We start from the raw sequence: 27945 nt of genomic DNA on the forward strand, positions 1-27945 counted from the left end.
CGGGTCCGCTGTGGGCAGGAAACCCCAGAAGGCCTGCATACGAAAACGAGAAAGTGCATCAGCCGCATAGTTCAGCACCCCCGGCACATGTCTTGCCTTAAATAGCACATTCAATTGCATACACAGTAATACAATTTCCTTGAGCAATCTCAGAATCCATTTGCATCGTGCTGCCTGGCTATTGATACATTCAACCACGGTCATGTTATCAGACCAGAATACCACAGAGTGATCTCTGAACCCCTCGGGCCAAGTTCTCAGGGCCACCAGAATGGGGAAAAGTTCCAGAAAAGCAATGTTACTTGTCAGTCCACTATCATGCCACCATGACGGCCATTTCTGTGCCGACCACTGAGTGCCGAATATGGCACCGAAACCAATGCTCCCTGCCGAATCTGTCCACAGCCCCAGCTCCTCAGAGGACACCGCCGGTTTGTTCCAGACAATTCGACCATTGAAATCCACCAGAAATGCCAACCAAATGCGCATGTCCTGGCGAACCTCTGCCGAGAGCCTTGTGCGATGATGACCTTCCTTCAGGCCGACCATGGCTTGAGCGATCGAGCGGGAAAAGGGGCGGGCCATCGGTATTACTCTTAGGGCAAAATTCAACTGTCCCACCAATTGTTGTAATTGATGTAGCTTCACCTTAGACTCACTTATACACGTTTGCAGGCATGCCCTGAATCTTAACACTTTGTCTCCTGGTAAACGAAAACAACCTTCTTCAGAGTCGAGCTCGATCCCCAGAAACTCGAGGCAAGTCGAGGGACCCACAGTCTTACCAGGTGCCAATGGCACGCCAAACTGATTCATCAAGACACAAAATTCAGTCAAAGCCTGTCCACATTCCGGATCCCCGGCTGCCCCCAGAAACAAAAAGTCATCGAGATAATGCATAACATGTTGAAACCCCGTCTTCTTTGTGAAGACCCATTGCAGGAAACAACTAAACTTTTCAAAATAGGCACAAGATATAGAGCACCCCATTGGCATACACCTATCCATGTAATAGTGACCCTGAAACATGAAACCAAGGAGACGCTGATCGTCTGGATGTACCGGGAGCAACCGGAACGCTGACTCGATATCAGACTTTGCCATCAGCGCACCGGGCCCCGGGCGATTCAATATGGCTACGGCCTCATCGAAGGATGCGTACCGCACCGAACACACTTCCGGGTCTATCGCATCGTTTACGGAAAGACCACGTGGGGCTGATAAATTATGAATCAGCCGAAACTCACCCGGGTCCTTCTTGGGGACCACCCCTAGAGGGGAACAAACAAAGTTAGCAACTGGTGGCACATTAAATGGGCCGGCGACTCGACCTCGAGTAACCTCTTTCCCGATCTTTTCCTGTACCACGGTCGTATGTTGCAAGACCGATATTTGGTTTTTACATTTCGCTATACCCTGAAACTCTCCTACTGGGATGCGGAAACCATATGAAAACCCGTTCCGCAACACCCCAGCGGAAGCGTGATCCGGGTATTCGCTGAGCCAGGGAATCATTGCCATGGTATCAATCGGAGTAGGTAAAGGCGCCCCTCGGACTATATCGGACCTGTTTGGCGCCTCCTCTACCCCCGTTATCACCCGTTTTGGCTCTGCACATGGACTCAGGATGGGATGATTGCCCACACCCACCACATTCGTGCCTAAATTTGCATGACCCCTGGGGCCTCGTACATTTACCCCTGTTAAAGTTCCAACAAATCCCCCTTTTACCTGCGTTGCCGGTCGGCCTCGAGTGGTTGTCGTTACTCGTACCTGATCGAAAGGGCGTCCCCGCATATTGGCGGGAGGATTCACCCACGCTACTCCCTACCAGTGGCAACCTCAACATACCAGTATCTTCCATTTTGGACCAAGACACAGAATCATAACAATCCCAAGTTAAGTTTTTATCATGTTCTTTCGCTTTTCTGAAAATATTATCGTAACAGAACCAGTGATTGCCCTCGTGTGATACAGAATACCCCATGATCCGTGACTGATAAATCGGCAATTCGGACAGTAATTCGGGCCTACGTTCACCCATGATGGATGTAAAAATCCCCCACGCTTTGCCCCAATTGCCAATGTTTTCATTTACCTTAAAGGCGGCCATCTTTGCGCGCCAAACACTCGGATGCATGAGCTCCTTCTGGCTCTTAACATGCTCCATCTCATAATGATCGGTAAGCAACGAGAAGATGTTTATATACTCCCCTGCCCATATCTTCTCTTTAATAGCCAAAGGGACATGTTGACCCAACTTTTCCCTTCGTGAGGGTGCAGACTCATCCCTCGCAATCGGCAATGGCCGCTTACCTGAACCGGAAGCTGTATCTGCGACTGGACCTGTCCCATGTGGCTTCTCTACTGCCGCAGCCGGCGATGGTGCCTTCGCCGCTTCCCTTGTTTCACGCAGTTGCTTCATCAACACCTGCGCGTCGTCAGCCCTTGCTACCTTTTCCCAACCACGCTGCTAATTGTGCTGCCAGCTCGGGCGGCATATCCTCCCCGGACACGGGAGTGACCACCACGGGAATCGGATTCCCCTCTTCCGGCACGGGAGTTGGTTCTTCGAGTGGGGTACAGGGAACCGGGATGTCTCCCCCAGCTGCTCCCCTTCTGGGCCTCTTGCCTTTTCCTCCCGGAGCTGCTCCTGCCAAAGGACGTTTCGGTCCACCTTCCTCGTCTTTATCCGCCATTCGCCTTTTTAGGTCGGTCACCTCTTTCATAAGAACACGCAGCATCTGGTCGGTAGTCATTCGCTTTCCCGCTTTCTTGGGCATTCTCCAACAGAGTATCTGCAAAACAAACAAGAAAGATTACAACGCTCAAAATCGGCTCTTCGTTCCGTCTCGAGCTCACGTGCAGCGAGGTGGTGCAGCTTCAGAGCACAGGAACAAGAGGATGCTTCCTTGGCTTGTTGCTCCTTTTATCCGTCTTCAGGGCGGGCGTAAACCCGCCCCTCCTGCCCCAAGGGCGTGGCCGGCCGCGTCAGTGTCTAGGCCAGCCCACTCCAGGGCGGGAAAAAGGCGCGCCCCGGCTACGCCGCTTCGGGCATACCAGCCGAGACTCGCCTCCCGCCCAAGATGGCTTCCCGGGGGGATCGTGGTACTCCGCCATACGTTCGGGGGGACCGAATGGTCGCCCCTTTCCACTCTTCTCTTTCCCTTCCTTTATTTTCAATTTCCCCCTTTATATTCCTCAATAAATCAAACTTAAAAAAAAAAATCATTAAAGTTTTTTTGTGGATAGCTGCGCATTTAATGGAAATAGTAAGTTATTTTTTTTGTCTACATGGACCTGTTGTGGATAATATATATAACATCCTGTTCCAAAAATTCTACACGATGCTTTTCTAAGGGGGTGAGTGGGAAGTTGCATCAGTCATGACAGAGCAACTCTCTTCTTTGTTCTCAATGCCTCTTTCTTTGCTGGCTGTACAATGCAAGCCATTTTGTGTAGCCAGTGTGTGTGTTTGTCATAGGCTATCATGTATTCTTTGTTCTCCATTCTTCTTCTTTGCTGGCCATGTGACAGTGGCCATTTTGTATAGCTAGTGTGCAAGTGTGTGTGTGAGGTCACGTGACCATTTTGTCATGGTTCTCTATGCCTCCTTTTTTGCTGACTAGTTAGTGTGTGTGTGTTTGGCTACCATATTGTCTTTGTCTTCCTTGCCTTCTTCTTCAGTGGTCATGTTTATACAGGCAATATGTGCTTCAAACACACAAAAGTGCAATATAGGGATTGAAGCACACAATGGCTGCATAAAATGCAAGAAATGGAAGCTAGCTCATCCTAGAATTTGTGGAGCAACATTGTGAAGGTTCTCAGTCAGGGCTATTTTGCCAGAGGGACTGTGCCAGTGCTGCATTCTAAAGTGCTGTGATTGGTTGAAAACGCTAAAAAGCAGTTAGCTGCTCAGTCCACCTGCCTCACAACAAACAGCTGAACCAGTTGTCAAACAACAGATTACATGTGGAGTACTACACACTGGAACTCTTTCCTGGAAGTTAGGCAAAGGCTACCTGCTTGGCTCACTGTAAATGAGGATTTTCAGGGTATTCAGCAGTATCCAAGAGTTGCGTTCACCATGGAGAAATCTCATTCGGCTACAAACATCTTGGAAGAGTTTTATAACAAGGTCTACGTTTAGCTTAAACACAGATATCTCACAATTGGATCTGTTGCCACTGCCAATGGCAGTAATATAGTGAAAGCCATCATCAATCTAATGTTGCCGAACTTTCTTGAAAAGAAGATATAGTCAGCAAATACTGGTTATCTGCACAAGAAAATGCACTCATTTAGTCATTGATTCAAAGCCTGTAAGCAGTTGAGGATTCTTCAGCTTGCTGATACCCTTACGGTATTATTAGTGCGGAGATACCCTTACGGGATTGATTCCTGCGCTATAGAAGAAATTAAAATAAATAAACTATCTGTAAAAACACTTGTACAGGAGGTGCCAACACAATTGAACGCAATCTAATACATGCTAGAACACATGTTTGAGCAGTGCAAATCTATTAATCATTATGTAATTCAAAGGAGAGGAAATGCAACTGTAAAAGTCATGACAATAGAGGTGGACGAATAGGGGCTACTGGAGTGCCTGATGCAAATGCTACTTCCTTTTGAGATTGTGACATGAGGAGTGAGCAAGGCAGATAGTACCATGAGCCCAGCAATCCCATTGTTGCATCTGCTGCAGGGGCAGTAGCAAAAAGGTGGAACAACTGTTCATCATTTGCACACTAATCAAAGGCCACAAAAAAGTGTGGGTCCTCCTCCAAAGACTATATCTGTGCCGAAATACTGGATCTACAATACAAAAAGGCAGTGGGCTCTTTCATTCCTTTTACTGAAATGGATTTCTTATTTTACAAAACATGGATTGTCAGTAAAATGACTGATATTGAAGGGGAATACCAGCAATTTCAAGGATAAAGCAGCCGTTCTGAAGTGCAGCCTTCTATCTCAACACATGTCAGTGCTGTTGGTTTGCAGTCTCACAGCAGCATCGGGCACCATTGCTAGCTACTCCAAAACACACAGCAACAAGTTCACAGCCAACTTCTGCAATGGGTTGATTTCATTCAGCATGACTTCAGTCAATTGCAGAGGCTCAGACACAGTAAATGGCAGCACCAAAGACAATTCAGAAGATGTTCCAAGACTATCTTGATTACCCAACAGAGGCATACCTGGATCAAAAACCATTAACCATGGCAAGAGGGCAGATCTCAGGCTTGCAATAAAGTATTTTGCATGTCTGATAGCCAGTGTTTATTTGGAGCACGTTTTAGTGCAGTTGGCACAATTAGCACAGTCAGAAGGACCAATCTCTTGCATCAAAATATGTAGAGGGGGTGATGAATAAAATGAACTAACACTTCATTCCAAAGGATTATTGTGCTCCTAAACAAACTAAGGATGATTATGTAAATTGGTCTGACAACTGAAGTTTGGTCAGTGAGTATCCTCCAAGTGCCTCCCCTATAGTAACTCTACTTTCCAGACCAGTACATCAGAAGTTACATATAGTCCTCCTTCCATGACACAGTTTGACTGTTCACTGCTGGGTGTGCCTCTTGGTGTCTGTTCAGTCCTTGTGCTCCCTTGGGGAGGGGCGCGGGTGTGTTCTGTTCTGTGGCTGTTATGAGCTGTGCTTGTATTACGTTGACTCTGTTTCTTGTTCCGAAACTTCCTCACATTCAGTCTGTTGCTGAACCATCCCTTTGAGCTTCCCCCACCAGAGGTGGAACAAAATCTCAGACACCAGCTGGGCAAACTCCCTCAGCACCTCTAACTCTACTAACACCACCAACCAAGAACAGGGTGTGAAAAACATCAATTCCTGGATCACCCATTGCGCAGACAGCATTATCCCCATCAAGAGCAAAACCCATAGAAAATCCTCAAAAATAGCCAGTTGATGCGCCCAAGAACTCAGAACATCAAAACAAGAGAGCAAACAGTTAAAGAGGAGATGGTGCACCAGCAAGGATACCTCCAACAGGGCATCCTTCAAGACCCCCATCAAACTCTACCACTGCCTGCTGAGGGCAACAAGAAGAATGACCTTGCTGAATGCATTGAAACCAATGCCAACAACACCAAGTACCTATTTACCATCGTTAAGGAATTCTCCAACCTGGTTGCCAGCGAAACAAACATCACACCCTGTCAGGAGCTGTGTGACAACCTCATCCACTTCTTCCATGAGAAGATTGCAATCATTTACAGAAACTTAGAACCCGGACCCACACCTACAGACTTCCTTGACAGCTTGTCCATCATCGTAGCTGACACAAACCACACACTAACAACCTGGAACATGCTCACTACCCAGGAAACCACATCCACCATTAAATACATCCACTGGGGAGCTCCCACAGACCCTACTATTCTAGAAAGCTCAGAATCATCATTGACAACCAGCTCACCATGAAATCACAGATCAATGCCATCTCCTCCACTTGCTTCCTCATTCTGCACATGCTCTGCAAGATTTTCAAATGCCTTCTCCTACACATGAGACGCACCGTGACACAATCCCTCATCACCAGCCAACTGGACTATGTTGATGCCCTCTATGTATGGCTTGCTGCACACCTTGTACAGAGACTTCAGACCACACAGAACAACGCAGTCAGACTCATCCTCAGCCATCCCAGATGAACCAACATCACACCCCACCTCAGGAAACTCCATTGGCTTCCTGCACAGAAAAGATGACAATTCAAGCTCCTGACCCATGCACGCAAGGCTCATCACAAATAGGGAACCACCTACAACAACCACTGCCTAAACTTCTGCCAAGCATCAAGAATACTATGCTACACCTCCCTTTAACATGCCTATACTCCCCACATCAACTGAAGCAAAGTGGAGGATGCTCTGACTCCCACATCACAGCAAAGACCTGGAATAGCCTCCAAATGCACCTCTGGATCATCACCTCACTTCAAGAATTCCCCAGTGGCCCACAAGACTTGGCTGGTAAAATAAGCCTCCATGGCCTGCAAGTGCATGGACACCCTATCGGGTTATTAGTCAAGCTTTATAAATCTTGATTGGTTGATTGATTGAGATTTCTGGCTTTGTGTCTGGGTTAGTTGGTAGGATGTAGTTTTGGGTTCGAGCCCGGGATCACTGACATAATATCGATTACACTAATATAGATTTACAAAAATATCGAGGATAAAATATCGAATACAAAAATATTGAATTCCTATCTACAAACAGGTAAGTACAAAAATATTGAATCAAAAATATTGTTTAAAAAAATATAGTTAGTCAAAATATCGACTTTTTTATGTCTTAAAAAGAATTTAAAATTAATGAAATATAAAAAAATAACTAAAATATATTTAAAAATACTTGAATAACCTTAATTTTTTTATTGAACAATTAATTTAAGTTATAAAAAAACATACAATTGTATTTTTTAAAACATATATATATATATATATTAACATAATATTCATAAAAAATATACAATATTTTTACCGTAGGATAGCGGGAGGGTCAAATTTACTATTACCACTCAAGTGAGTGCAACAGTAGGGAAAGCATTGGATAGCGTACGTGTAAAAATTACTATTCCCACTCCAGAGAGTGCAACAGTAAGGAAAGCGTTGGATAGCGTAGGGGTAAAAATTACTATTCCCACTCCAGAGAGTGCAACAGTAGGGAAAGCGCTGGATAGCGTAGGGGTAAAAATTACTATTCCCACTCCAGAGAGTGCAACAGTAGCGAAAGCGTTGGATAGCGTAGGTAAGCATGGGCGGAAAATCCGTTTCGCTCGTGGATTTTGCGGATTTTTGGTAAATTTGCAATCCGCGAGATTCGCGAATCTCCCGCAAAATCCGCAAATCCGCGAGCAGCGGATTTCATGGCTTGCTCGCACTGTTCGCGTGAGTTCGCGGCTTCCCAGTACAACTTCGCGCCCCGCGAATAAGCGCAAAATTGCAGAAATACGATCTTAACAAAACTGAAACTACTTACCAGGTTCAAAAGTTCAGGCTCATCATTAGTAGCCATTTCCTGTAGTGCTTCCTGAGGGGCCCCTCCAGAGTTCAGTTGCCAGTTGCAACTATTATGTGACCCTGATCTGAACCTCAGAATAGTTACACATATGCCACAAAGGTCCTGAATTACAGCTAAGGGAGACAAGCAGGAGCCAGGCTGGAGGTTCAAATCCATTAATCAGCCCCTAATTCATTATTGTCAGTTGGGGCAGGGCAGGTGTTGTAACTAATTTTGCAACAATGAAAGCACTTAGCAAGTGCAAAAGATCACTAATCAGGAAGCACTAAGGAAGCAGGTGCCAGCTAAAAAAATATTCTGTGACACATTAATCAGCCCCAAATTAATTCAGGTCACTTGAGGCAGGGAAGGTGTGCTTGCGTTGCCACAATAATGTACACTGACTGGACAACCAGAGGGTGCTGTGATGAAACAGAGGGTGGCATCGGTGGGCCAGAGGGTGGCATGAGTAGTCAGAGAGTGGCAGTGGTGACAGAGAGTGGCAGTGATGAAGAAGAGTGTCCCAAACAGGCTGGACACGTAGAAACAACAAGTTCGCGAAACTTGCGACCCGACAGGTAAGTTCGCGTTTTGCGAAATTGTACAAAACCCTCGCGAACTGGCAGAAACCCGCGCGAACACAAAAAAAAAAAAATCCGCAAATTCGCGAGAATTCGCGGATTTTGCGGATTGCGAGTTCGCAAATCCGCAAAATTCGCGAACGCGAGATTCGCAAAATTCGCCCATGCTTAAGCGTAGGGGTTAAAATTACTATTTCCACTCCAGAGAGTGCAACAGTAAGGAAAGCGTTGGATAGCCTAGGGATTAGAATTACTATTCCCAATCTAGAGACTGCAACAGTAGGGAAATTTAATATTTAATATATTAATACAAATACATTAAATATCAATACCAACAAAAAATTTATTACAAGTAATTACCAATTTAATATAATATAACAATTAATCCATTAAGAATACAAATAAATATTAATTATTAAAATTCATTAGTTAATAATACAAATTAAATACCAATTAACAATGAATTAATTACCAATTAAAAATGACGAAGCCCGGGCCAAGGGCGGGCCCGTTTAAGCTTGTTGCAGCCCTGAGGAGACCGGACCGGGCCCACCCTCTAACGCCCTGTAATTTCTATATTGAAGGCTGCTCCATTGCCCTGTAAGTACTCAAAAAAGCTTATTATATTTGGTTTGGACAATGGCTGGGTGTGAAGGCAGGAGAAAGAAAGTGACGACGAGAGGGCATGTAGCTGGGACATTAGATCAATTTATTATGAGGGCAGCGTCCGTTTTGGAACATGAAATAGTTCTAACAGAGCGCCGCCTCTCCCTGGTCCCGGTTTTTGCTAAAAGATCTTTGTTGGGGCCCCTGGCAAAGGCTCATACACCAGAGCATCTGCTCCAAAGGGTTGTTTCAGTTGGGCTCTCGAGTGGGCTCAATGTCCAGCCATCTCAAGAGACGGGTAAATTAGTCTCGACTGGAGAGTCGCTACAACCGGCAGTAATGTCAGATAATCTACTGATAAACCATGATACCAACACAGTAGTATCAATCAATCAATCAATCCGCAGATTTGTATAGCACGCTACTCACCCGCCAGGGTCTCAAGGCGCTGGGGGGAGGGGCGGAGTCGCTACGGCTCGAACAGCCAGGTCTTGAGTTGTTTCCTGAAGGAAAGATGGTCCTGGGTCAGCCGTAGGTGGGTGGGGAGGGAGTTCCAACTTTTGGCCGTCAGGTAGGAGAAGGATCTTCCTCCGGTGGTGGTTCTGTGAATACGTGGTACTATGGTAAGGGCAAGGCTGGCGGATGGGAGCTGGTGGGTGGGTGTGTAGAATGTGAGGCGGCTGTTGAGGTATTTGGGGCCCATGTCGTGGAGAGCCTTGTGTGCATGGGTGAGTAGTCTGAACGTGATCCTCTTGCTGACGGGTAGCCAGTGCAGGTCTTTCAGATGGGCAGAGATGTGGCTGTGACGGGGGATGCCCAGGATGAGTCGTGCAGAAACCTTCTGTATGCCCTGGAGTCTTTTCTGGAGTTTGGCTGTGGTTCCTGCGTAGAGGGTCTTCCCGTAGTCCAGTCGGCTGGTGATGAGGGCCTGGGTGACCGTCTTCCTGTTTTCGGTGGGGATCCACCTGAAGAGCTTTTGGAGCATGCGCAGGGTGTTGAAACAGGATGACGAGACGGCTTTGACTTGCTTGGTAATTGTGAGGGAGGAGTCCAGGATGAAACCCAGGTTGCAAGCATGGTCAGTTCGCTTTGGGGCAGTGCCCAGGGTCGAGGGCCATCGGGAGTCGTCCTGGGCAGAGGGGGATGTCCTAGGATGTAGCCTAGAAGAGCCTGGTACTTCCTCTCAGCTACGCGGGCATACCGAAGGGGCTATTCCTAAAAGGAAGCAGACAGGAGCATTTATCTGGGGCAGTAAGTCTACTAGCCAAAGCTTAATAATACCAAGAAACCTGCTTTTGCAGAGCCAAAAGCCATAGAGTTTCCATGTGTAATAACCATTCCCAATGTGGCGAACAGTACCCACACATCGTGTTTAACTGAAGAAACATTGGTGACGAAATTGGGCGCCCTTATATTGTCGTCATTACAGCCCTTAGAGGGAAGATTATTACTAATAGAACAAAGGTTAACTAAAATTGAACAATTATCTAGGTAGAGTTTGGACTACATCAAGGATAAAAAGGCGAATTCTGGTCAAACACGAGCAAAGATTGTTCCAGATGGGCCTTCTCCTACTAAATCTATATTCCCTTGTAATTGTCCCTCTAATCCCCCGATAATTGCAACTCATCAAACTATTATTGATTATCCAGATGACCATTTGACCATGGCTTGTAACAACAAAACTAAAGTGCTACAACAGTCTGGAGAGGCAGAGCAGAAAATTCCACGCAGAAATCCATCAAATCAACTTAATGTTGATCAACTGAAGCCTAGTTTACCATATATTGACTTACCGCCGGAAAGCGCATCCTATGTAGTTGCTCTAGCTGCGGTCCCTAAATTGGACATTAATAGAACTGAATCATACATTGAACTAAAAAACAAATTGATTCATTGGTTGAATAATAATAGACCTCTACCAAGAAATGTGCAATGCCAAATTTTGTTTGCTAGAAGAGTGGGATGGGTGGGACGCAGACCTAAAGATGTGGAGGGGCATCGTATTGTTATTAATTTTAAGGACAGTAGGGTGGTTGAACATGTTTGTATGGGCTTTTCTAAAAACTCCCAATCGACAATCCAACCTCAGGACCTAAGTTAATTCTATCCTCCCCCTAACCGTAGTCTGACCCAAGGTTACTATGGAAATAATAGGGGTTGGCAAACTCAACATGTGAGCCAGAGCCATAGAGAGGAAGTGGGTGAAAACCAGTACTTGCTAGGTGTTCCAGTAAGTAACAGGTTTAGCGTACTAGATCCGGTAGATTGACTACCATCCACCTCCTTATCTTCAGTTATTTCACCAGGGAGGCAGAGGGTCACAATTAAAGGACGGCCCCCCGGGGGGGGGGGAAGAAACAAGACTATTCAATAACTGAGGAAGCAGGGGATAGTGATAATGGAAGACTATCCATAGTTGATTCTGATGTTGAGGTTGGAAACCAATTGTTAACGAAGGATATATCTATCACATCCGGCGAAGGAATATTATATCCTGAAGTTGTATTCCATCCTCGTTTGTGTACTGACCACTTAGGCTCACTGGAAAATACAGGGCCTGAGGAAAATGAAGGGAGTGGCCTAGAGGGCTCCAATGTTGGCGTACAATTGTTGTCTTGGAACATTGCGGGCCTTGTGGCCAAATTTGATTTACCGAACTGGGCAGACTTTATTTACTCCCATGGGATTTGCCTCTTACAAGAGACTTGGGCCCTAACTCCCGTTCACAGAGTGGGGTTTGTCACATATTATCAGCCAGCTGTTAAGGGCCCTAAAGGTAGACCATCGGGGGGTTTGTGTATATGGGTGGGACTTCACCTTGGATGTGTGGTGAAAAGAGTTGATACCCACTGCCCAGATATAACCTGTATTCTCCTGACCCATAACAATTTAGAAAACTGGCACTCATTAATATCTATTCCTGGCCAGTCCAGTATGGTGGGAATTCCCTGACATTGGATTCCTTGACAAGTTTTTTTAACTCTCTCTCGGGTGATATGCATTTTCTAATTGGCGGGGACTTCAATTGTCACTATGAACCCCTCAATGTATTTGTGAAACCTATTACTACTGATGAGGGTGCAATTTGGTTAGTTCCACCGCCAAACACATACTCGGCAAAGGGGTGGACCCCACTTGTCCTTCAAATGACTTCTCTTACTCTTACATTTTCTCGCAGAGCTGAAAAAATCTTGCCGAAAAACAGAGAGGGAATGGAGAAGATCTTATGATCCTGCTCTGAAAACTCGGTATTTCACTGAGCTGAAGCTCTACCACAGAGCTATTTGCAGAACACGAGCCGCATTTTACGCTCGGGAATTTGCAACCAGCTCCAATCCATCAAAACTGATCTTCAAGGTCCTGAAGGACCTTATGAAAAATAGAGCCACCTCGGAGGTGATTTGCACAGACTCCCACTGTGATAATCTGGCCTCCTTTTTTGTGGAGAAAGTGAAAAAAATTTACCAAGGATTTGATATACACCGCCAGAATCGAGAGGCTATCGACCCCGATGCGGTGGGATATGAGACCCTTGCTATGCTACCAGACTTGTCTATTGAGACCTTTGACAGGCTTAGCCTCAGGGTCAAGTCAGGTTCGCCTTTAGACCCGTTAAAGCCAGCCTTTATCAACACACTTTCCCCGATGTGCCGAGCTCCCATATTGAATCTTATCAATATGTCATTGTCCAATGGAACGGTACACACGGCATGGAAACAGGCAGTGGTTACTCCTATATTAAAAAAAGCCAACTTAGACCCCCGGTTGCCAGAAAACTATCGATCTTTATCCCTGTTGCCTTGTATAGCCAAAGTAACAGAAGCCCATGTCAACTCTGTTCTGTCTGAGCATCTGGCTCGTAACCAGATATTGGATTCCAGTCAGAACGGCTTCCGGCCGGGACACAGTACCGAGACGGCATTACTTTACATCATGGAACATCTCCGCCAGGTACTTGACTCGGGTCGTACAGCAGCGCTTTTACTATTAGACCTAAGCGCTGCTTTCGATACTGTGTCCCACCATATACTGATCCAACGCTTACAGGAGGCTGGAGTGACTGACGTCGCTCTCCAGTGGTTTCGATCTTTTCTATCGGATCGATCCTTTAAAGTGGCTATACCACCAGGCCAATCCGCCACCTATTCCCTGGAGCTGGGAGTCCCACAGGGATCCTCGTTGAGCCCTACAATGTTCAACCTCTATGTGAAACCGTTGGCTGCTGTCGTCAAACAGTGGGGTCTAACGATTGCCTCTTATGCGGACGACACACAGCTAGCGGTGACACTTAGTGGAGACCCTGAGGTGGAGGCCCCCAGATTCCGAGCGGGTCTTGTGGCAGTAGCAAGCTGGCTTCGCACCAACTGCCTTCAGTTGAATGCCACCAAAACGGAGGTGTTGGTACTAGGGAAGCACGCTGAGCTATGGGGAAACCAGTGGTGGCCATCAGAGTTGGGTGTCACTCCTATTCCAGCATCTGGAGTGAGAAATTTAGGTATTTGGTTGGACTCTGCGCTCACCTTCATGGATCATACTAAGAAGGTGGCTGCCACGTGCTATGGCATTCTGCGGGGAATAAGGCCGGTTTTAAAGTATTTTGATCCCCCTACCAGACAGCTTGTGGTCCAGGCCTCAATTCTATCTCGGCTGGACTACGGCAGCTCGCTGATGTTAGGGGTGAATCAAGCGGAGGCCTCTAGGCTTCAAAGGGTGCAAAACGCTGCGGCACGGGCCATTGTGGGCCTCCCCAGACATTGTTCAGTGTCTGGTACTATCATGGCCTTACATTGGCTACCGGTCAGACAGCGAATTAAGTTCAAAGCGCTGTGCCTTGCCTTTAAAATTTTGAAATCTTCTTCGCCGCCGGCACTTGCCAACCTACTCACTCCCTATATTCCTTTGAGATCCTTGAGATCGGAGGCGCTCCACCGGGCTGTCTGTCCACGTTTTAAACTGAGCAGAATGGGTGGCCGCTCCTTTAGGGTGCTTGCGGCAGGTTTATGGAACTCACTCCCGGTGCACATCCAAGCTCTTGATGACTTGCTCGCCTTCAGGAAGGCGATTAAAACTTTCTTGTTTCCCGTGTCTGAATAGTTGCCTTTTTCTTTTATTGTGTGTTATGTTATAGTGTCTGTCAAAGCGCCAGGACGCCCCTTTGCTGGGGCAGCTGTGCGCTATAAAAATATAAATAACATAACATAACATATAAGGGCTTGTAATTGGCGATTCCCGAATGATAATCCAGGGCAACCAACCTTTTGAAAGATTAGGCCAAGCATCGGAAATTGATTACTTTTTAATTAGTATAGAATTCTGGCATAAAGTTCTAGATTTTAGTGTTGTGCAGCGCATTGAAAGTGACCATAATCCTCTGGTCAATTTGTTAGATCTTTGTTTGAACGACACAGACCAAGGTTTTGTAATCCCTCCTAGACGTGATCTCTGAATAGTTGATGGAGGGAGGCTTATTCGCTGGGCCACACTTAATCAATCCACAGAAACAAAGGCAAGAATGTATAACAGTATAATTCCTTTGATAGAAAAGGCAAGCATTGTTTCAGAAAACCCTCTTAATAGTGGTACTGGTGAGGACCTGGGAGAAATCCACCAGGAAATGGTTGTAACGTAATACCAGGCCTACCAAGAGTAAACACCGTGGTGATAAAAACCTGTGGTTTAGTAGGGGATGTAGGGTAGCAAAGCGAACTCTGCTATCATCCCTCAAGGAGGGTAATCGGTTACGTATCAAGGAAGCAAAGGCAGATTAAAAAAAAATATTTTTAAAGTAAAATCAGAATGGGAAGCAGAAAGATGGCAGGCTATCAAGTTTGCCTTAGACGCAAAAGACGCGAGGGCCTTCTGAAATTTGGTCTACACAGGGAAGCCAGAGGGCAAGACTACTACCGACCCAAATATCTGTGAGGAAGCATGGTGCCTATATTTTAAAGAATTATATTCAAACTTGTTAATTGAAGCAAGCGAGTTGCCGGTATGTCTTTTAACTCCCGATCCCACATGGTGTATACCACCCTGCACAGTGGCTGAGGTGCAATTGGCCTTAGCTAATCTCCAACTGAATAAAGCGCCAGGATTAGATAGGATTCCCAGAGATCAGTATAGAGACGAACAGGTAGTGTGGGTACCTTATCTTCAATTATTATTTAATGCAATTCTTCAGGGCCTTCCAGCTCCCTGTACGTGGGCAGGGTTGGAGATCATCCCCGTCTATAAAAAGGGGTCGCCTATGGAACCGGCCAATTATAGGCCAATTAGCCTCATCGATGTATCTCAAAAAACTTATGGAAGGGTGTTATTACAACGACTGCAGGAATGGATTAGCGCCCAAGATATTTTGACCCCGTTACAAGCAGGCTTTAGGGCCAAAACTTGTACTATAGTTGGGCTCCAGGTAATTTACTGGAAGCATGTCGTTTTGGAAGGTGGTAGCCTATATTTAACTTTCGTGGACTTGAAATCGACATTTGATATGGTAGACCGTAACCAGCTGTGGAGTATTTTGCTGGCTATGGGGGCTCCACCATATCTATGCTTTCAGTTTAAACGACTCCATGAAGTCTCCTTTTCTAGAGTAAGGTATGGCAAGAATGGCAAACTGACAGCTCCATTTCCTGTTGACAAGGGGGTTAGGCAAGGTTGTGTGCTTGCGCTGACCCTTTTCTCCCTCTTATTAAATAGGCTGATAGAAGACCTTCTCTCCGTCAAGGATATAGACTCCCTGAAATTTGCTCTTCACAGATTTCCCGCACTAATGTTTGCAGATGACACCCTGCTGCTCTCAAAGTCAGCTATGGGCATGCAGCGTGTGTTAAATGTATTTAGCCAGTTTTGTAAAAAGAGGAACCTTGTGGTCAACATTAATAAAACTAAATATATTTTTTTAAGGCTAATTCCATTAATTGCCCTCATCCGATGATGGAAGATAGACCCCTTGCTTGGGACTCTCACTGAATGATAAAATGGGGTGGGGTCCTCAGATGGATAAAGCTAATTTAAAATGAACCCAGGCTGTGGGGGGAATTTTAAAAGTCCAGAAGAATTGTTTTTAAAAAATGATAAGCCTACCACTTGAAATATATAAAGTCCAAGCTAGGTCAGCATCCCTATATGGGGCGGAATTGTGGGGGCATAGACCTTCTAATGCCCTCACATTAACTGAAAATAATTTCATCAGACAAATTCTGACCCTGCCGAAAAACACACCACTAGTACCGCTAAGGATGGATTTAAATATTCTTCCAATTGCTGATGTTATTGCAACACGTCCGCTGCTTTATTGGCGGCGGTTGTGGAGTACTTCCAAGCAGGCCAGCTATAGGGAATAATTAAAAGCGGTAATGACAACACTAGGGGCAGACAGTATACCTTGGTTATCATTTGTAAGGCACTCTTTTAGCCCAATTGGCATGGAGAATCTTTGGTTAAATCCAGAAGTTTCATGCTCTGACACTACTACGAAAACTTTGGCAAACGCACTAAAAGAGTACAAAATAATGAAAATGTATCGGTCAGCAAATCTATCGAGCCTTACATACAGGTTTCTGGATTTTAAGTGCCAATATGAATATGAACAGGTGCTAGATTCTATACAACCTATGTTAGCAAAAAAGTTGTTCCTCCAATTTAGATATGGAACTCTCCCACAACATGCAACTACAAATAGGTGGGCGGGAGTTCCTAATCGCCTTGCGGAGGAGCAAACTGTAGTCCACGTAATGCTCTTCTGCGCGGCATATAAAAAACCTAGGCAGAAATGAATCATTCAATTGTGTAGGAACCTGGGTATTAGGAATTACCCTTATTTTCCTAAAAACAGAAACTGACCCGGTTCAAATGGTTGCAATAGCAAAGTTTTTGTTTTCTATGTGGTCAATTCGTAGGAATTTAATAAAATCGGATTAGATCACTAGTAACCTATAGCACCCTCTTTTTTTACCTGGTAGCATGGTCAATTTATGGAGTATTTAACTCTAGCTTGAGGTGGAGGGAGATTTAGTGGTATGTAGTTTGGGATCGGGAGATCAGTGCAGTATTTTTAGAATTTTATGAATTTGTATATCACATTTCAATTTTTATAGTGTGATTTAAATCAATGAAATTCCCACAATTAAGATTTTTAAAATAATGGTATTATCTTATTATGCCTAAACGCCAATGTATGTTATTATTTTATACCTCTAATATACCTTGGATCTGTAATTGTCGACAATAGAATGTGCTTTTACGGTTATCTACAACAGCAATAACGTTTTTGGAATTGAATTGAAAATATTTAATTAATTACAATTAAATTACTTCCCACCCTATTCACCTATAAACCCACAACCTGCTATGGAAAATAAATTAATACAATTATTATAATTATCAATTAATCAATTTATTCAAAATAAATACCAATAAATAAATTAATATATTTAATTAATTACAATTAAATTACTTCCCACCCTATTCCCCTATAAACCCACAACCCACTACGGAAAATAAATTAATTAAAATTTGCATAATTATCAATTAATCAAATAATAAAAATTAATTACCAATTAAAAAGTATTTAATTACAATTTAAAATTAATTAACAATCAATTCAAAATAAATACCAATACATAAATTAAAATATTTAATTAATTACTATTAAATTACTTCCCACCCTATTCCCCATTAAACCCACACCCTGCTACAGAATTAAATTACGCAAACATTAAATAACAGAAAATTCATTACTTAAAATAAATTATAATAAAAATATACACTTTTCACATATATACTAACATACAAAGCACTTTAAAAAATTCGATATATTTCAGTACCTATATTATATACTTCGATATTTTGACTTTTTATATTTATAAAAATCGATAATAAATTACTTACCTTAAATTCGATATTTTTGTTGACTATATTCTGTCCATTCGATATTCTGTCCATTCTATATTTTTACTTCGATATTACTGTCAGTCGATATTTTGAATTCGATATTTTGTGTAGTTACCCAATCTCTACCTGTGACTTCGTAGATGTTTTGTCACCTACTTTAGGATCATTGGTCTTGGAATCTTTATCCACATGAAGAAATTGGCTAACTCCTAAATATAACCAAGGCATGGAAAGGTTAATGTCATCTTTGGACTACACCTATGGAATATGGAATATAGCACTACTATGCCTTCCAATGTAGTGACAGGACAAACATAACTCCAGTACTACCACTGTAGTCTCACTGCTGCAATGTGAAACTGGTAGCCTGGTCTTTCAAATCAACACTTTCCATAGGAGGAAACTTTCCTTTTTAAATATTAATGAATGACTCCTATGTAGACCACAATACAGGTTGCATTCCATTTAAAAGTAAGCCATGTAGAAATTAAAAATAATCATGTCCCTAAAATGACTAGCACCCAAAATATATTTTCACAATAGCAGGTTGGCTGAGTAGAAACACTAGGAAGCAATATTAAATATTATTTCTAATATTTTAGACTATGGACCAGCTAGAAAAATGTTCAAATAACTATTTGTAATATTCATTCAGACTCCAACTCAATAGTGAAATTAGAATTTCAACAAATATTAAGTAAAATAAACTTTTGGAAAGCTATATTTTCCCTATCTATAAAGTCTGTAGGCTAATTTGCATCAGTCCTCTGTGAGACCAGTCAGCCTTTGGTTGATCTTCCCCCCAGACATTTTGCCTGTTGTTGTTGAACTCATTTGTGTTGGCCCTAGGACTCTGCACACTTTATCACTGCCAACCAGTGCTATAGTGTGTTGCTCTTTCCTTTCAAACATGATTAATTTAGCTTATGCGCAGTTGACACATTTAATGTACGTCTAAGTCCCTAGTCAAGTGGTACAACATGTACCCATAGCCCGTAAATTAAATACTAATGGTGGTCCTGCAGCATACATTTAGCTACCCACATAAATAGCTCTTTAAACATATCTCAGACCTGGTGGTGCAGCCGGTGTGTGCAGTTGGAAACTGCCATTTAAAACGATCAAAATGATTGTGTTGTAACATCATACATCCACTGTGAGGCCTACCTTTACTATAGGATAACATTTGAGTGCCTTATTACATTTAATATGTGATTACATTTGTTTGGGAACAGGTAGGAAAGTTATGTTTGGCCTCTTTCAATTAAAAAACCTCTTTAATGGTAAAGTGGAATATTAAGTCACTATTCTGGAAATGACACTTTTAGAAACTTGTCCTGACCATTTGGTACATGCAGCCTGTGTCCTGGGTCACATGACTAGCGTGAGTGGCTGTTTGCCTTTGTGAATTCCTCTCAGACAGTGTAAAAAAGGTGAACTAGATTTAGTAGAATGGGTCATCCTTTAAGTAGTATACTATATTTTTCTAAATTAAATTGGGATTTTCTTGCATTGTGTTTTCACTTTACTACTGTTTGTGTGCTGCAAAACTACTTTACACATTTTGCGCATCTAAAGCTGAGTCTTTCGCTGCCATCCCTGGACATAGTCTTTACGAAGAGAATGCTTAGAGAAAAAGGGCTCCAATGCTCTAGATCACAAGACCTTGACTATTTGAGGGAGAAAAGATTGGTTAACTGGGGAAGGAGTTCATGGAAAAGGGAGGACCGGTTTCCATATCTAGATTTTTTGCCCAATAAATGGCTAAGACACAAAATCCTACAGGTCATGTGGGTATTAATCCTTGGAAGTCGAAAGGAAAAATAAAAGCAGCATTGATCCAAATGGATGGTATTTGCAAATGTGGCCTAAGGGTAAAAAATGATATTTTGCACATATTGCTTGATTGCACATTGATTTTAGCGATACGGAAAGTATTTTTATTTCCAATATTTTAAAAATATAAGGTGATTTTGCGTGCTCAAGCGGCTTGTCTCCTTATGGATATGCTATCCCTAGATATTACAATTGCTTTGGGGAAATTCCTGAAAGCAATACACAACTTTATAAAGGAGAAATTAAAAGAGGGATGCTGATTTTACATTTTTTTAAATGTCCCTCCAAAAATGAGAATTTATGGGTGAGAATTTTATGGTTTTATTTCTTTTTTGGTAATTGTGTTAAAATGAAATGTGTCTTTTAATATGGTCACTATAAAAGCAGAACGTTCTCAAGAATTGTTCTAATTCGAACTGTTAGGAAGAGACAAAGAATGCCTACTTGCTCACTTCCTTTAGTTGTTGGGAGTAAAGCCAGCTTTGAAGACTAATAGTAAGGGTCAAAACAGGATCCCCTACTAACCTGTCTGCTCCACATGTTAAGAGACAAAGGTAAGGCTATTGAAGCCCCATTTGTAAGGCTCTTTAACAAACCTATACTCCAGGGATCAGTTCTTAAAACTTTCAAAAGATCAAGGGTGAATCCTTTTATAAAAAAAGAGGACAACCTCAAGGTAATCAAAAAGTATCATCCTATCTCTCTCATTCCTTATTCAGCAAAACTGTTGCAGTCGTACGTGGTTCAGGAACTCTGAGACATATGTACAACAAACTGGAGGAGCACAGATTAGCTCCTAAATTGCTAACGCTGCACTCCGTCAGTAAAAAAATGCAGGAGTGCGCCGTATTTACAATGATACGGTGCACCCCTGAGTTTCCACTGGTGCTAAATTAAGCTGCCTGGCGCCAACGCAGGCACCTTTGCACCATAATGCAATAGTGTGCAAGGGTGCCTGCGTTGGGGGGAATGATGTTATGTGCAGGAAGGTGTGCCTTGCTGCACATAAACAATCCAGAATGGCGATTTGTAACTCCTATGTGTGCTGCGTTGTGTAGCATACATAGAAGCTGCAAATCACATTTTAAAAAAAAAATTAAGTTTATGTGCTTGTAGGGACATCTCCTGCACATACAAAATCATTCATGTAAATGTATTGTTTCTATGTGTGTTGCACAATGCAGCACACATAGAAACAGCAAAAACAAGCAGAAAGTCTGCTTGTTTTGCCGTATTTTGCCCACTATTGTTAATTTGGGGGCAGCATCAAAATCAATGGGTGTTGTGGCAGATCACCCACTGCAACACCCATTGCCCACCCCTTTCACGTGTACATTTTCAAGTGTAGCATGATAGGGTGCCTTTTTTACAAGCCGCCTTGTAAATAAAGCAATGGGCTTAACGTCACCAAAACGTCTTAAAAAGTGCTGTTTTGGTGGTGTTAAGTACTTGTACATATGCCAGTCTGTAACCTCTTGTTAAAGTCACATTAGGTGATCCATCCGGGTCACGGTTCTGAATCAGTGATAATGGTTTCAGTGAATGATCACAGGTTTGATAAGTATGCAGCTCAGACATCTGCTTTGGTATGTTACATCTGCCAGCTGCCATTGATACAGATGATCATGTAGATTGTAAATTGATACTGGTATAGCGCACTACTCACCATTAAGGGTCTCAAGGCGCTTGTATGAATTCCGCTGTGGAACCCATCCTGGCTTTCCCTGTGAGGCGTCCACTCCTGGGCACCCCCAAGGTGAAGGCCAGGCATCCTTAGCGTTGTGGGGGCCGTTGTGGAGATTAAGCAAGCTATTGCCCAGAGTTGCAGAGTGGGACTCCATGATTGGATTAGGCACCGAGGCGAGAATTATCAGGTCTGTGGAATTTTTGAGCCCAAGACCCACCGAGGCGGGGAATTGAACCCTGGTCCCGGGCTAGACCTCTGCATCAGGGTCTGCCGCTCTAACCATTGAGCCACACTTCTCCACTCACATTTTTGTTGACCGCATGGAGGCAGCAGAGCTCAAGGATATGGCCTTGAATTGGATAAAGTTCTTCCTGTAGAATCGTACTTAAGTAGTGATTCTGGGTGCATTTGTTGCTACGTCTACCCAGATTACATGTGGAGTCCTCTGAGGACGGATTTCTATCACCCCATCTCTTCACTGCATATGCTAGAGCCCTAATTAAAGCTCTTTTAGATAGGGGTTGTAGAGTGTGCAACTATGCAGATGATCCCCAGCGTTTTATTCATTTAGATAATACCCAGGCTTCACTGTTGGAATTTCAAAACATCAGGCGATTAATCTGTTGCTGGATGGGAATGAACCAGCTCACATTAAATGCAGCAAATGAGAAATCCTAATTCTAAAGAAAAAAATCGACCACTGGAGCAAGCTTTATTGGCCAGTGGAGACAGGTGACCCTCTACAGCATGTCTCTGGTTAGGAGTCTGGGCATATTGTTTGTTACTGGTTTCCGGATTGATTCCAGAACCTTCAGGGCGGGGCAGAAGGGAACCAGTGGAGAAGGCAAGGGGGCGTGTGCCCGCGGGTCTGAGCGCGCCAAGCGAGGTACCAAGGGGGAGGTGAATCCAGGGAGAGCACCTAGTCAGCCAAATTTAGTGACCAATCAGCCCGCCGGTCTACCGTAGTAGTCCAAATTTGGTATGTTGACCCCTACGACCAGAAGTGGGGCCATAGAATCAGAGGGTGATGACCTGGAGAAGGCCAGTAAGCTATTGGCACAGGTAGAGGGGCCCAGGATGCTAGGGCCCAGCCTGGGGCTGTGGGGCAACAGGGAGAGGTGGCACAGTGCTGGGGAGGAACCAGGGCTCAGCAGCCAACCAGGCTAACACCCAAGGCATTGCAAAAAAGGGCAAGAGTCCCCCTGAACCAACTCAAGGGAGTGCAGCAGTGACGGGAGCACCCCCCAAGCATCAAGACTCAGCGATTTCAGATATGGCACAGCTACTGCTACTGCCAAACTTAGGTTTGGGGGGAAATACAGTTACCATGAAAACATGTGGTCAGGTATATTTCGTGGTGGGTGAAAGAAAAGATGTGGAAAAGGGAGTATGAGGACATTTTCGATTTACTCCTGGACAAGCCTGATAGGGAGAAGTTGAAATGTGCATACTCCAGGAAATGTGGCCACTGGCCGTACAAAAAAGGATAGAAGCCATAGAAGCCAATACTACTCTTTTTGGAGATACTTATTTGCTTCTTTTTTAGGTCGTTTCATAATGACGTTAGTTGCGTAACACACATTGTAAACTTAGTGATTGTTCAAGGTAGTGATGTTTCTTGTTTTTGGAATAATGAATGATACATTTCATATGAATCAAAAGTAAATCCTTCAGAAGAATGCACATCCCTTCTAGACATCAATTTAGATGATAGTTTACATTTTCAGTTGTGAGGCATGTTGTTCTAAATAACTCACAAAACCATGAGCACTAAAGCGTTTATTATTCGCAGAAAAACAAAAATTCCCGAGTCACTAACAGTGGAAAATGGTTGCTTAAAAGTGCTTGTCACACATGAAATTAACCTTGAAGCTTTTCTTACACTTCACAAGTAGAAATAAAATGATAACTTGGGAAAGAATCACTTCAAACGTATAAACACACGTAACATATAAATATAACTAATATACATACAAAACTCTTGAGGTTCATTCTAGAATAGCTTTCACCTCAAAATCTGTCAACAACAATTATCGCTGCATGGCATAGGTTGCCAACTATGATTTTGAAATTGCTCATTTATATAAATAACCTACCTTTGTCTAAAAAAGCATATGAAATTCAGATATGTCGCTTCTCTGTGAATGAAATGGAGTGTGTCACCAGCCTAATAAAAGGGATGGCATGCTCTTAGGGCCCGATTCACAGAACTAACTTAAGACAAAATCCTAAACTTACTACCTTTTGTTTTCACAGAAGTTAGGAGTCTGTCTTAAGTTTGTCTTAAGACAAACTTAAGACAAAATCCTAACTTCTGTGGTTCAGGATTTTGTCTTAAGTTAGTTCTGTGAATCGACCCCTCCGATACTGGTAAACGCACTGTTTCACACAGACAATCAGTCAGTAGACTAAGATAGAGATTCTCTTAGTCTTTAAATTTCCCTGTTTGTAGTTCTTACAGGTTTTCAAACCAGTTGTGCAATAAGTGATAGTGAAAATGCGTGGTTGCCTCGGAGCCACCTCTTGTTTTATCAATGTAATGAAATTGATATCCTCTCATTGTCATTTTGTAGATATAATGAATTTTTTATGTATTGTGCTGCCAAGTATGGATGCCCATTTCACAATTATTTGCAACCATTTGAATATATATCAGTTGTTCAATATTTCTATCTGTATTTCTATCTATTTTTGGACCATTTTCTTGGTACTTATCCATATTTATTTTAAGTTTTGAGAATAAATGGAGTCATAAAATAGTATATTTCCACATTTATTTAAGTGCTAAACATGCACTACTTTGATTCCTGTCGCGTCTTAGCAAATTAGCAGCCAAATATAACAAAACACTACACTGACAGGTAAATATTAGCATTATATACAAATGTATCTTAACAGATGCCTGTATTTAAGGGATTATCAGCTTATTTTTAAATCCCCTGGGTGTCTATCTGCTCAGCAGTTGGTCCTAAATCTTTGAAGAACAACAGGGAGAGCCACTGACAAGAAGCACACTTTTCTGTATTACTCCACTTTTAAAAATAAATACAAATGGGAAATAGACTGTTTTCTGTCTGTATGTAGAAGTAAAAATCAGTAAAAATGGGAAACTGGAAGCCTTAATAATAATAATTTTTTTTAATAAAAAAAAATACTGTTTGGTGCATGTTTGCATCAAGTTGACGGAGCCCTGTAGCAAACAGTGATTTCCATTGCCAGAAACCACCATGATGGTGGTTCCTGCCAATGCTTTATAAAAGACCACCAAAACATGAATCAGGGACTGTTTGCTGATATTACTGGACTAGATGATGTACAACATTGTTCAGGTTCTGGAGTTCTTGGAGCAGGAACTGGTGAAAGGGAAGCAGCACCCATCCTCTCTCTTATAGGAGGTGTCAGGGATGATAGCAAGGTAGGGCACGTGGTGGGCCTGTCAATGCGAACATGGCATTGACCAGTTGGATGCAGCAGTTAATTACTTTTCCATCACTGGAAATCATCTAATGTGAATGTTGTGGTCGTAGCAACAATCAGAGAATAGTATACCTTTGTGGGGGGAGGTTGGCAGCATTTGGTCAATTGTAGTTTCAAACCACTCAGAAAACACAAATGATAGTGAGAAGCGTCAGAGAGCAGCATTAAGGGAATAAGGAGCCTTAAGTATGATGCATGCACGTTCAATGTAAAGGCACACATTTTTTATTGTGACTACCACGTGCTTAGGTCATTTGCCAATAGTGCCTTTTAGTGGCAATCATAGGCATGTCTGTACTTTAACTGAAAGCATTTCATGAACACAAGATAACTTCTACCTGATCACTAAATCATATCTTTTCTCCTTTTCATTCTGTGTTGTGTCTTAGTAAAGCTACCCAAAAACAGAAAATATATACTGCAAGGTAGTGACTCACACCCTCTATGGTTTCCACAAAGATTCCTTAATACCTGGCCATCTTCAACAATCTGATCATCTTTAATTCATTGAAGAAGAACTCTGCTACTCTGGGGATATCTGGAGACCTATTCAACTGCACAATCCTGGATTGTAAGTGGCCTAACTAACATCAAGCAATGGAAGGTGGGAACCAAACATGGCTGAGGGAATTCATTCTCCTGGGGCTTACTGATGAACCACACATTCAAGCTTTAGTTTTTGTGCTCTTCTTTGTGATTTATGCTGTCACAGTGCTGGGCAATGCTGGAATGACTTTTCTAATAAGGACTGATTCCCAGCTCCGGTCACCGATGTACTTTTTTCTTGGTAATCTATCATGCGTAGACCTATGCTATTCCACAGCAGTAACTCCAAAAACTATGGCAAATATTGTCACCTACAACAAGGCCATCTCTTTTGCTGGCTGTGCTGTCCAGCTCTTCAGCTTCTCCGTGTTTGCATCCTCTGAATGTTTTCTCCTTGTTGTAATGGCCTATGATCGATATGTGGCCATATGTAACCCTTTGCATTATTCGGTTATAATCAATGGATACGTCTGTGCACTGCTAGTGTCTGTGGCTTACAGTGGAGGCCTTCTCCTAGCAGTCATGCATACTGCCTGTACCTTTAGTCTGTCTTTCTGTGGCTCAAATGAAATCAATCATTTCTTCTGTGACATGCCCCCTCTCTGGGAGATATCCTGCACTGACACCTCCAGCAACCAAGTGCTTATCTTTGTCATTGCCACCTCTCTAGGTGCTACCTCTTGCTCCATCATAATGACCTCCTATGGTTACATCATCAGCACAATCCTGAAGATTCGCTCATCTGAGGGCAGACGCAAGGCTTTCTCCACCTGTGCCTCCCATATTACAGCTGTCTCCATCTTCTTTGGGACCATCTTCTTTATGTATTTGCGACCATCCTCCAGCTATTCTGTCACTCAGGATAAGGTGGTTTCAGTGTTCTACACAGTGGTCATTCCCATGCTCAATCCACTGATTTATGGACTCAGGAATGAAGAGGTCAAAGGAGCTCTCAGGAGACTTGTGCTTTATGGCAAATAGATTGGATCAAGTGATAATGTCAACCTGGTTTAAAATGGGGTGTAATATGTCAAATAATTAGGAAAAGGAGTTTTTCTTCTGCAAATAGGTAAAGTTTAAAAGGCTATCATAAGGTGAACATTGCGGCAAGAGCTGAGACAATGAAAACATCTTATCAAATGTAGGAATGTAGTAATAAACAATAGTTTGCAGAACTCAGCATTTGAGGGTTTAGCACCTGAGGAACAATTCATTCAATTACTTTTAAAACTGATCTGTAATTAAATTTAATCTGATTTGATTTTACGATTTGTAAAGGGCGACTGTCTCTCCTAAAGGAGCATCCTAGTGCTATGCGGAGGAGGTAAAGTGGCGACTGGCAGACATGTGAACCATCCTAAATAAATGAGTGAAAAACAAAGTGCATCAGAGGACCCAAAGATCCAGGTTCTCTGAGCTTTCCTATAATGTGTTTCTGATTCTATCAGCCTTAGTTGTGTTGGCTTGAGGTTCAATGTTCTGGTTCCTAGTACTGCCAAAGATGTACCTCCTTTTCTTCTGGATCTGTAGGCAGGTGGTTTAATGAGGTCCACTGAGCTGGATCTGGGGGTCCTAACGGTGGTGTAAGGGGTACATTTGGTTGCTAGCTATTATTTAAAAGCTCTGAAAGGGATGTATGTCGTTACAACGCATACTTTTACTCCGCGTACCATTACAACGCGGTATTTACAACGCATACCGCTACAACGCATAGCGCTTTGGGGTGCTGGATAGTGGTAAGTATAATTTACTATTCTAACTCCAGTCCCCGTGGACCCTAGGGAAGGTGTTGGATAGTAAATTAAACTTACCTCTTATCCTAGAGCGCCCCCCAGCGCAATGCGTTGTAACGGTATGCGTTGTAATGCCCGCGTTGTAGTGGTAGTGCGGAGTAAAAAATGCGTTGTAACAGGTGAATACCTCTGAAAGTAATGAATAGTACCTTAAATAAGATTCTTTTATGAATAGGCAGCCAATGAAGGCTTTTAAGGGCTGCCGAGGCAAATGATTTGTGGTGCAGTTTTAGCACTACTTGCGCCGCTGCATGTTGTTCAACCAGTAGTTTTTTTAAACTTGTTTATTAGCTACTGCAAATAGGCTGTTGTAGTAGTCTATTCTGGACAGGATAAGTGTTTCTGCAAATTTCGTTCTTGTAGTAAAAGGAATGGAATCAAAAGCTTCTAAAGGGTTTTAATGAGGTGGAAGCATGTCCTAGCAACTGCAAGAACCTGAGGCCGAAATGAAAAAGAGGTATTGAATTTTACCCCCAGATTCTTAGCCATTTCC

General features: G+C 43.1%; 1 protein-coding gene across 1 annotated transcript; it reads left to right on the plus strand.

Annotated features, from left to right (window-relative positions):
• The first annotated feature begins 20918 nt into the window (after positions 1-20918).
• On the plus strand, positions 20919-26640 carry LOC147735018 (olfactory receptor 5AR1-like). Its single transcript, XM_086953742.1, has 2 exons — positions 20919-20928; positions 25709-26640. Exons 1-2 carry the CDS (start codon positions 20919-20921, stop codon positions 26638-26640), a joined length of 942 nt encoding a protein of 313 aa, XP_086809868.1.
• The last annotated feature ends 1305 nt before the right edge of the window (positions 26641-27945 follow it).

This window comes from Lissotriton vulgaris, chromosome 1_2 (assembly GCF_964263255.1).
Source record: "Lissotriton vulgaris chromosome 1_2, aLisVul1.2, whole genome shotgun sequence".
NCBI lineage: Eukaryota > Metazoa > Chordata > Amphibia > Caudata > Salamandridae > Lissotriton > Lissotriton vulgaris.